Raw genomic sequence first — 11047 nt, 5'->3', positions numbered from 1 at the left:
CAAATACAGACATATTAATGTTTTCAATTTATCAGATTAGTTTAAGGGTATAAATAAAATTTTAGTTAACTCAAAACAGAGTATTTCATTTATTAAAATATTGTAAAATACTTCTTTAAGTGACTGCACTGGGAGCACACCTGTAATCCCAGCTCTCAGGAGGCAGAGGCAGATGGAACTGAGTCTGAGGCCAGCCTGGTCTGCAGAACAAGTTCCAGGACAGCCAGAGCTGTAACACGGAGAAACCTGGCCTCAAGAAAAACAAACAAGAAACCCTAAGTGATTGAAAAGTGAGGGGAGTATAGATCCAAGCTTTCCTGATGAGTAAAAGGCAGAGAACTTAGGAGACAAAGTCCCATTTATTGAAAGTTATTTTATTTATATTCTTCACTGATCTAAAATCAAAATCCTCACAGCAAATAAAGATACCATGGGCTGCCCCTCTCCCAACAACAAAAAGTATTAGGACCAGAGGAAAGGAGTTGGGCTTTCAAAAAGCATTTAATTGTTACTGTAACAAAACCAATCAGTCATAAACACAGAAACACTCTTCTGTAAAGTGAGTGCAGTGCTCTCTCTCTCTCTCTCAGCCCTTTTGGGCATTCTCTCTCTCATAGCTCTTCTAAGCAGTATGTACGACACACACCACAGAGGTAGGAAAGGCCGTTTTTAATAAATTATCTTTCTTGTAGACAACTTCTCAAAATTAAACTGACAAAATGCTAAACCATGCCCTGGATGAGTCTCAGAGACTGCACCCTTTCCATCTGAAGACATCCGCTGGAGCGTTCTAACCTTTGTCTGAGAACTTGACAGCAAGATCATCCAGGGTCAGGACCACAGCAGGAAAGCATCTACCGCCTCATTTGCCGATCCTCTGGACCACCCAGTCCTGCTGGCACAGAGGACAGCGATTGTTCTGTTTCACCCACAGGGACATGCAGCAGTTGTGAAAGGAATGGTTACATTCTCCCCAGACCACTGCAAGAGAAAACAAAGCAGCTGAGTAGGAGGGTATGCACTGCATGCATGTAATCTGAGTACTGAGGCAGCAGGAGGGCTGCCAGTTCTAGGTCAATGTCTCAAAAATTCAGTCAGTCAGTCAATCAATCAATCAATCCCCCAATCGACAGACACGACAGAGTTCAATTTAAATAGTTAAGCTCAGGAGAACACGAAGGTGGGAGGGGAATATATGGAGGGGTGAGTTCAGGGGAGGGACAAGCAGGGGGTAGACATAACCAACATACATTATATGAATATATGAAATGAAAGCAAAATTTTCAAAAATTCTTCAAAATTAAATTACTAAGTTCAAAATTATAGTTAAAAAAAAAAGCCCCAAGAAAACAGTCATAGCTCACCGGGTGTTGGTGGCACACTCCTTTAGTCCCAGCACTTGGGAGGCAGAGGCAGGCGGATCTCTGTGAGTTTGAGGCCAGCCTGGTCTACAGTGTGCCAGGACAGGCTCCAAAACAATACAGAGAAACCCTGTCTTGAAAAAACAAAAAGAAAATAGTCATGGTTCATAATCCTGAAAAATTGGCTAAGTGGTCAAAGTATTTTTTTTTTCTATCTACAAAAAATATTTACAAGTAGAAGTTACACTTAAGAAGAAAAATATGCCACTGAATGCAGGAGAGCTCACCCTGGTGGTGAGAGCTGGCAGACTGACTAACCTTCCAACTACTAAGGCCCAGAACCAGGGTTATGTTTGGTCTACCCTTAATATCCACCCTATCTGTGATGTGGGGGGGGGGGGGGGGAAGGGAGAAAGGGGAGAGAGTGTGTTTGTATGCAGGTCCTGTGGACCCAGGGCTGGAGGATCTCCATGACAAAGGGCAGAAACAGATGTCCAGGAAGAGTCCTAATGAGAGCCCAGTGTTGATGGTATGTGGCAGAGACTGGTGGCCTTAAACCAGACCAATTTATTCTTTGGGATAAACCCCTGCATATAAAATGTATGAAAGAGTTTACTGCATGACTCACTATACCACACTGCAGCTTCCATGAGGAGATTTTTTGGGGGGGGGAGAGGGGGAGATGGGTGGGATCAGAACTGATGTGAAAGACACAAATGAGAAGAAAATTAAGGAAGGAAGGCAGGCAGATGAATGGATGCCACTGGCTGGGCATGAGTTTGAGGTCAGCCTAATTCTAGGACAGCCAGAGCTGTCCTGTCTCAAAAATAAAACAAAAAAAAAAGGACCACCGTGTTTTGGGGGGTGAAGTCACAACCTCTAGCTCCTAAACAGCTGTACTTGGTGTCTTCTGAAGTTAGGAGATTAAAGGACTTGAGTCTGTTGTAGTTCCTAGTCCTCCTCAGCCATGGACTGACCTTAGGGATCATTTGTGCTTTCCTTTCTTTATAAGATCCTCCTGGTTTTTAATTTATCAAGATACAATGTTTCACAGGCTCTCAGCTTACAGGGGACTATTATAAACAGACAGTAGGCATGAACATCATCAGCTACTGATGGTACATCTACTGAGCTGTTTTTCTGGGTGTGGTCAAGTCCATCTTTAAGCGGGTTCTGGAGATCAAATTTAGGTCATCAGGTCTGAGAGTCAAGCACCTTTACCTTCGAGCCATCTCACCAGCCCCTTAACTCTCTGAATATGTGTATTAATAATTAATCACTACTTTATGGTTTTTTACGTACTGATAAAGCCATTTCTTTCTTCCTTTCTTTCTTTGGAAAACAGGTCTCACTACATAGTGAAAGCTGGCCTCAGCCTTCCCAGTTCTGGGTTTACAGGCCTGAGTAACAGAGGCCAGTTTAATAAAGTCAATTTTAATAGCAAATTCAAATATTCCCAAAAAGACATAAGAAAACCTCCAAGTGAAAAGGCAGGAGAAGAGTGACCACATACCAACACAGTCCTCTTGTTTGTTTTCTGCTTGACATCTGAGGCACGCATCTAAAAGCAAACAAAGCAAATCTCATCTGAGGTTCAGGAGGCAACACTGGAAACCCAGACCTTCAAAGTCAACCAAAGCCCCGAGGGTCAGAGATGAAGATAGAGTCTCTTATTATTCATTTCTCATCTAAAAATAACTACTTAAAGAGAAATAAAATACTTGGCATTCTACTAACTCACTTATGACCAATGTTTCACAAGGGCTAATGATGATTTTACAAGTTCATATGACAGGATAGCTTGGCAGTGGCATTAGAGAAAGTCACTCAAAGATGCCAACTACGCCATAACAAATTATTGTAAGTCCACCAGCTTTCTCACTCACACAGACCAACCTTAGGGTTAGTTTACTTTTTAGACACAAATATGACTATGATTTATATTAGTTCATATACACATAAAGGTCTAGAATCCTCTAAGGAACTAAAAGGTTTTTGAGGCAGATGATGACCTTAAAATCCTGCCTCAAAGTTTTGGGATTACAGGCACGTGCTCCTGGTCCTGCCCAACCATAAAATGTAGGATGGAGCAGGAAGGAGTTTTTATATATATCCCCTTAATTTTTAAATCACGTGACCATATAACCTTTTTGAAAGTTAAAGGCTTTTTTCTAAAAAAAAATTTTTGTACACAAAATTCCTTTGAGACTGGGTTTCATGTTGCTCAAGTTGGCCTCAAACTACATAGCCTAGGAAGGCCTGAATACCCAATCCTCAATGCATTCACACAACAATGCCAAAGTGCTTGAATAAATGGAAACCTAAGAGTATGCTAAAAGTTTCTAAAATTCAATCAGTACAACACTTTAGGGACTGATACAATTGGTTCATTCTTTAACTGTCTAAGCAGTCCAAATCAGGTAAAAGGAGGCTCACACTGACAGAAAAGGCTTGTTTTTAATTATGTATGTGTGCCTAAATGTGGGTATGTGCATGCAGGTGCTCTTGAGGGCCAGCGGTGCTGGACACCGCTGGAGTTGGTGTTACAAGCAGTTTGTAAGTGCTAAGTATGCTAAGAGCAGTATGTGCTCTCCACCGCTGAGCCATTTCTCTAGATCCAGAAGGAAAAGAGGCTGAGGAAGGAGGACCCCTGTGAGTTCAGGACTAGCACCAGCTCTGGTGGTCACTGAGCTCTAATGCTAGAACTGGCTATCCACTCTTTTGTAAAGGAGGCAACCAAGGCTCCAAAAAGCCAGTGTGAAAAGTCTAAGCTAACACCGTCAGGCATTGTACCCTGGCTTCAACAACCTGGCTGTATAGGTGACCTGCCTCCTCCCTATGACATCTGCTCCTTTCAGAAGGTGGGGTATGGATAGAACCCAAGGGAGAGAGCCAACCTTAGAGTAAGAAGGCGAATAAGTAACTTCAAGATTAGCAGAAGCCAGGGCTGGAAAGATGGCTCAGTGGTTAAGAGCTCTCAAACAGGATGAGTTTAGTCCCAGTGCCCACCTCAGGGAGCTCACAACTGCTGTAACTCCATCTCTAGAGGGATCAAGGCACCTGTGCTGCACATATCCTCCAGACATATACACGATTATAAATAAACTTAAAACCAAAATATGGGGGTGGGGGGCTTGCCACATACACCTGGCTGTCTTAGAGCTCACTATGTAGGCCAGACTGATCGATCCACCTGATTCTGCCTTCCAAGTGCTGGGATTAAAAATTGTGTCACCATGCCTAGCAGGAAACAAATAACTCTCCTAAGTCCCCACACCTGTGCACACACACAACAAACAAATAAATAAATAAATGTAATTTTATAAGTAAAAATCCATTTCTTAAAATAAAATGTTTTTAATCTTTGGTTTTATCTTGGCTGGCCTGGATTTTCTGTGTAGACTAGGCTATTGTTGAATTAATAAGCTGAGATCCTCCTGCCTTTGTCTCTAATGCTGCAATCACAAACATCAGCAACACTTGGGTCAAACAATCAATTCTGTGAATGCTGTTCCTAATGACCAGAACAGAACATTTCTAAGGCATACAATAATAGCCTTTCAGAATAATGCCAGGAAACAGGGTTAGTTTTAAACTAAAAAAGTTTCATTTCTGTGGTGATAGTTTATGATCTAACAAATAAAGCTTGCCTGAGGATCAGAGCTCAAAGCTAGCCACACTAGTTAGCCACAGAGGCCAGGGAGTGGTGCACACACCTAATCTGTCCGAAAGAAACAGAGCTCACACGAAAGTGATTCCAATACTTGGGATCACATGCCTTTAATCCCAGCACTAGGGAGGTAGAGACAGGAGTGAGATGGCTGGGCAGAGAGAAGAAAATAGTTGGGGCACAGACAAGGGGGAGATGCAGTCTGAGGATTCTACTGAATTAAGCACTAGTGGCTGGCCATTTCACTTCTCTGATCTTTCAGCACCCCGCTCCCCCCCCAAATCTGACTGTGGGGTTTTTTTTAAATTATTAATACCTATTAGAATTTGTGCTACACATTTCTTCTAAACTAAAGTAATTCAGGATTTACTTATTTATTATTCATTTTTAAGCCAGGGTCTCACTGCATAGACCTGGCTGGCCTCTAACACACAGAGATCAGGCTCTACCTCTCAAGTGCTGAGATGACAGATGTGCACGATCATACTTGGCCAGAATAAAATAAGCTTACCCTGCAAAAGAACAGCAACAAAAGCAACCAGGTCATGATGCTACAGCCTCCTGAGTACTGGTATTTCAGAACGGTGGCACCACACTCAACCCCAAACTGGAAAAAACTCTTGATTCTAGTTTTAACGTCTCAACGCCAAGAAGTGAGCACATTTTCAAACCATAAAAATATAGTCATTTCAACTACCCATAAAACAAACAAAAAACACTGTTTAAGACACTCTCACAGCAATTTTCCCCTCAAGACAGGGTTTCTGTGTTTAACAGCCCTGGCTATAGACCAGGCTGGCCTTGAACTCAGAAATCTGTCTGCCTCACCTCCCAAATGCTAAGACTAAAAAGTCCCACACCACCCAACTCCCGGCTAACAGTTTTTGTTTTGTTTGTTTTTAAATGTGTGTGGATGTTCTGCCTGCCTGAATATCTTTGCAACATGTTCATACAATGCTCACAGAGAAGGGCCTCAGGTCTCCAAGACTGGAATTACAGATGGTTGTGAGCCGCCATGTGGGTGTTGGGAACTGAACTCAGGTCCAATTCCCTGGAATTGGAAGAGCAATCAGTGCTCTTAACCACTGAGCCATCTCTCCAAGCCACATAAATTCAATAAACTCTCATATAACTTATATATGTTTGTGTGCCAAATGTGTCTAGTGCCCTCTGAAGCCAGAATAGTGTTGGGCAAATTGGAACTGACGCTATGGAAGGTTGTGAGCTGCCATGTGGGTATTGGAAATCAAACTCTGCAAGTGCAGTCTTCACTCTTTGCAAACATCTCTCCAGCCCCTGGACTTTTTGTTTGTTTGTTTTGTTTTGCTCAAGGCTGGTCTCAAACTCTCCTGCTTCAACCTCCAGAGTATTACAGGTGTTTACCACCACCTTGGAAGACTATGTCAAGCTGGGGATGCAGCTCAGTTGGTAGTTTCCCTAGCATGAAGGAATTCAATCCCCAGCATGCCACAGACATGGTGGCTCATTTCTGCAAATTCCAGCGCTTAAGATCAGGAGTTCAAGGCCATCCTGGACTATACGAGACTGAACTAGTCTAAAAGAGAAACAGACTCGAGGGGTGTTGGTGACCCATGCCTTTAATATCAGCACTAGAAAGGCAGAGGCAGGCGGATCTCTGAGTTTGAGGCCAGCCTGGTCTGCACAGAGAAACCCTGTCTCAACAACCACCAGTCCCCCAAGAGAAACTAACAAGACGACAAAGACAGAGTTCTTTCAGGATGGACTGAGCTCTTAAACTATGTAAAACTAGATTACGCTGGTTTGATACGTTTCATCTGGTCCAATATTTTCGTTTAAAATACTGAAAATGTTAGACTACTAATGAAAGAAGGTTCTTCGAAAGGACACAAAGTGGTGGGAAGGGGACATGATGAAGTTTCATGTTTCTGAACCAAGTAAAGGCTTTTCTATCCTTGGATTCCCATACATCTTAAATACTCTTGGCCCTCGCTTCAAGACATGCGAACTATCTAACTCGTCAATGTAAAATGTAAAAGTCGGCCAAACAGCAGCTGCACCAACCCCACACAAACGGCTGCGCATCACTTCGGTGGTGACAGAGCCGTGAAACGAGATCTGCACGGTGGTGCATGCTCGCAATTCCCAGAATTTGGGAGGTACAGGCAGCAACACCAGGGGTTCAAGGCCAACCTCGGCTAAACGCACAAGTCCCAAGCCAGCCTGGGAAACATGAGCTTCCCCCAGAGATAACTAGTTAACTAATTAACTAATTGAACCCTTAGATCCACGAGAGGGCTCCGCTGCGAAGTTTGTTGGCCGCCGGGCTACCCGCACAAACCCGGAGGTTCCCCACGGGATCCGAGGGGTCACCCAGCTGTGCAGTGCAGCCCGCGCGGGCGGCCCGGCCCAGTGCTCCCCGGCGCAGCTCGCCCGGCAGGCCGCGCCACCGTCCAGCGCCTTGCTTACCCATCACCTGGACCCTGCAGATGGCGCAGGTATCGCACTCAACGTCCCAGCTCCACATGGCTACCGCGTTCCACTTCTTGAGGGAGAACATCTTGTCGGCTCCCGACTTGGGGCCTGCAGTCGCGGAGTGTGAGGACAAGACGCAGGGATCCTCGCCGTCCTCCACGTCGGCCATGGCGGCGGCGCAGAACGGCGACGCGGACGTTGGGCGTGGAGGCGGGAGGTATGGCGGCTCAGGAGGGCCCAAATGCAAACGCCACAGCGCCTCCCGCAGGTACGGCCGCGCAGCCGGCGGTAGGCGGCGCTGATTGTCTGGCGCGGCCCGGTGACGTCGCGAGGGGCGGGGCCTGCATCGGGAACCTCGGGGCGTGCTGCTATTTATTCCATGGTGGAACTTGGGTATTTGCCACCGGGCCGGCAGAGGACAGTAAGCGAGAACTGCCCTGCGTCCTGCTTTATTAAACCTGGAGCTTTCAGAAATCACCTTGTTTCTGTCTTCATTTGTCTCCTCTCTCCCAAATGTGGACTTTCAGAGTAGGGAGAAAAGTCTCTCCATCACTGTAACCTCCATATCTTACAAAATGCCTGGACACAGGAGGTGTGGCATGTTAAATGAAGGCAAGACTTGAGAGATCCAGGAATCCGGTTCAGTGGGTCTCAATTTGGGGATGGGAGTCTTGGATTACTTTCTTACTTTTTCTTTCTTCCTTTCTTCTGTCTTTCTCTATTTTTCTCCCTCCTTTTTTTTTTTTTTTTTTTTTTTTTTTTCTTTCTTACAATGTAGCCCTGGCTGTCCTGGAACTTTATGAAGACTACGTTGGCCTTGAACTCAGATTCATTTGTTTTGCTAGGATTAAGGGCACCTCTACGCCCTGCATCTTGGATTTCTTTACACTTAACTTAAAATTTATTAGGACTTGAACTTTTTCGTCGTGGTTTTGTTTGTTTGCTTGTTTTTGCCTTGTTTTGGTTTAGGGTCTCTTGTCTTTGTAGTTCTGGTTGTCCCGGAACTAGCTCTATAGACCAGGCTGGCCTTGAACTCACAGAGATCCCTCAGCCTCTGCCTCCCTAGTGCTGGGACTAAAGGTGTGTGCCATCACCTGAGCTTTTGTTTGTTGTTTTGAGACATGGTCTCACTATGTAGCCCCACCTGGCCTGGAACTCACTGTTTAAACCAGGCTGGCTTTGTATTCACAGAGGTCCATCTGCCTCTTCTTCTGCAGTGCTCAGATTAAGGGTATGCACCACTAGCCCTGAGTATTGGGACATGCAAAGGCTTTTCTTTATGTAAAAGATAGGTGGATTTGGTTTATTTGCTAGCTTTGAGGCAGTTTCCTGTTTTAAACCGAGTTGGCCTAGGACTCATTATGTAGGGTCACCTCCTGTTTTTCCAAGCAAAGTACGTATCTCCCATAAAGATGGGAAGCTGAGTTGTAGAGTCTTGAGGAGTGTCTGACTCCACTACAACCTGTGGTCAAGTGTAGGGACTCAGACCCTTGCTCCCATCCCTGGCCTCTCACTATCTGCTGGTGCCTGGAGAGGGGTTAGAAGACAAGAATATGTAGAACACTGAGTGTGGATTCGGAGTCCTGTTTGGGTGGATGCATGTGTGTAAGAGGTGAGGTTAGGAGTTGGGGAGACAGAAGGCTGAGTGGACAACTGGCCTGTGTGTCTTAGCTGTTGACTAGAGCAGAGCAACAGCGGAGGGAGACTGGGATCTGCCCACAACTTATGAGCCAAACAAATGCCCTTGGACAGCCTGAGTTACCTGCTAAAACTCGCCTTCTGCTTATGCAACAAGACGACCCGCAAGCTGATGCTGATGGCTGTATGTGATAGATGGTGAATGAAGAAGGAAGGAAGGAAGCAGATGAAGATAAAACACACCCAGGTGGAGAGACCCAGCAGTCAGAGGGAAGGAAGGACGCTTAAAAATGGATACTTGAAAGGATGAAGGCTGGGGAAGCATGAGGGTGGACCATGCCTATGGCTGACCCTAAAGAGGACTGTGAGACAAGGATAGGATGGAGAATGGGGGAAAGTTGCCGCGTAGATATCTAGTTCTCAGGAAGGACTTTCAAATAATGGAGAACAGGCAAGCAGATGTGCAAGAGCATCACATAGAAGCAAATGTGCACTGGGAAGATAGCAGAGCAGACACAGCCAAAGAAGGCCCAGGCTATGGGGCTTATTCACACGTAGCTTAAGCCACCTGGAAGAAGGCCCTGTGATCTGCTTTTATGCCCATCCCAACAGGTTTTGTCTTAGTTCAAAGGCAGCCAGAGGGCAAGAGCTATGGGAGAGCTTGGATGAAAAGCCAAACATCCCTCTGCCTCATGTCCTGCTCAGCTCATATTGGCTGCCATTCTTCAGGTTACTTTTACCAAATGGAGAGTGTTGTGGAGATTCCCATGAAAGCTCTGTAATACCCCACTGGAGGAAGGTACAGAGAACCACTTAAAAGCATGAGAGTCCTCAGTGAAGAGCACTGACTACTCTTCTAGAGGACCCAGTTCGGTTCCCAGCACCCACATGGCAGCTCAAAACTGTCTGTAATTCCAAGCTCTGACTCCCTCACACCGACATATATGCAGGCAAAACACCAATGCATACACAAAAGTATATAAGTCCTTTATTGGTCTATCTATAACCAATGTTGTGGGATATTCACAAGGGAAGACTGCTTGGATATGGGTTTAAGCCAATAGAAAGTCTTTATAAAGTCAGGCATGGTGGCTCGTGTCTTTAATCCCAGCACTCAGTAGGCAGAGGCAAGAGGATCTCTGTGAGTATGAGACCAGCCTGGTCTACAGAGCTAGTTCCAGAACAGCCAGAGCTCCACAGAGAAACCCTGTCTTAAAACAAACAAACAAACAGAAAAACAAACAAACAAAAAATGAAAACTGCCAGGCAACTACCCTGAGTGTTCAGGGTTCCAGTGTAGCCTCAGGTGTGGTTTTTGGTTTTTTTGGTTTTTTTGTTTTGTTTTGTTTTACTCTAGAGGCCTGCCATTCAGCTCCAAATAAATCCAAAGAAGATTTATTTTCATTTATGAATGCCCCGCCTTAGCTTGGCTTCTTTCTAGTCGACCTTTCTAACTTAAATTATCCCATTTATCTTTAACTACATTTTGCCTCTGGGCTTTTTGCCTTTCATTATTCTATATATCTTTTTCCCCTTTTGACTCCATGACTGACTGTGTGTCTGGGGGGCTGGCTCCATCTCCTTTTCTCCATCCTCCCTCTTCCCATTCTTTTCTAGCCTAGATTTCTCCTCCTATTTATTCTCTCTGTCTGCTACCTTACCTAGCTCTCTCTCAGGCTATTGGCCATTCAGCTCTTTCTTAGACCAATCAGGTGTCTTAGGCAGGCAAAGTAACACAGCTTTACAGAGTTAAACAAACATAAAAGAATGCAACACATCTTTGCATCATTAAACAAATATTCCACAGCACAAACAATTGTAACACATCTTTAAACTACTGTTCCACACAATACCTGAGCTTTTCTCATGGTGAGCTTTTAAGCACAAAAACCATATCCTGGGTTACTTTAGTTAACAAGAACAG

General features: G+C 44.8%; 1 protein-coding gene across 1 annotated transcript; it reads right to left on the bottom strand.

The window, feature by feature from the left end:
• Positions 1 to 654: 654 nt before the first annotated feature.
• Rnf7 (ring finger protein 7) lies at positions 655 to 7710 on the bottom strand. The gene is made up of 3 exons (XM_051206823.1): positions 7480 to 7710; positions 2875 to 2922; positions 655 to 981 (listed from the first exon to the last, which is right to left on the bottom strand). Exons 1-3 carry the CDS (start codon positions 7652 to 7654, stop codon positions 863 to 865), a joined length of 342 nt encoding a protein of 113 aa, XP_051062780.1. The 5' UTR covers positions 7655 to 7710; the 3' UTR covers positions 655 to 862.
• Positions 7711 to 11047: the final 3337 nt, after the last annotated feature.

This window comes from Phodopus roborovskii, unplaced genomic scaffold (genome assembly GCF_943737965.1).
Source record: "Phodopus roborovskii unplaced genomic scaffold, PHOROB, whole genome shotgun sequence".
Lineage (NCBI taxonomy): Eukaryota > Metazoa > Chordata > Mammalia > Rodentia > Cricetidae > Phodopus > Phodopus roborovskii.
This window is presented reverse-complemented; position numbering and strand designations above follow the sequence as displayed.

Coding starts and splice junctions, on each gene's coding strand:
- Rnf7 (XM_051206823.1), bottom strand. CDS start 7,654: ATGGCCGACGTGGAGGACGGCGAGGATCCCTGCGTCTTGTCCTCACAC. Junction 2,923..7,479: donor CTGCAGGGTCCAGGTGATGG/GTAAGCAAGGCG, acceptor GTTTGCTTTTAG/ATGCGTGCCTCAGATGTCAA. Junction 982..2,874: donor CAAACAAGAGGACTGTGTTG/GTATGTGGTCAC, acceptor TTTCTCTTGCAG/TGGTCTGGGGAGAATGTAAC.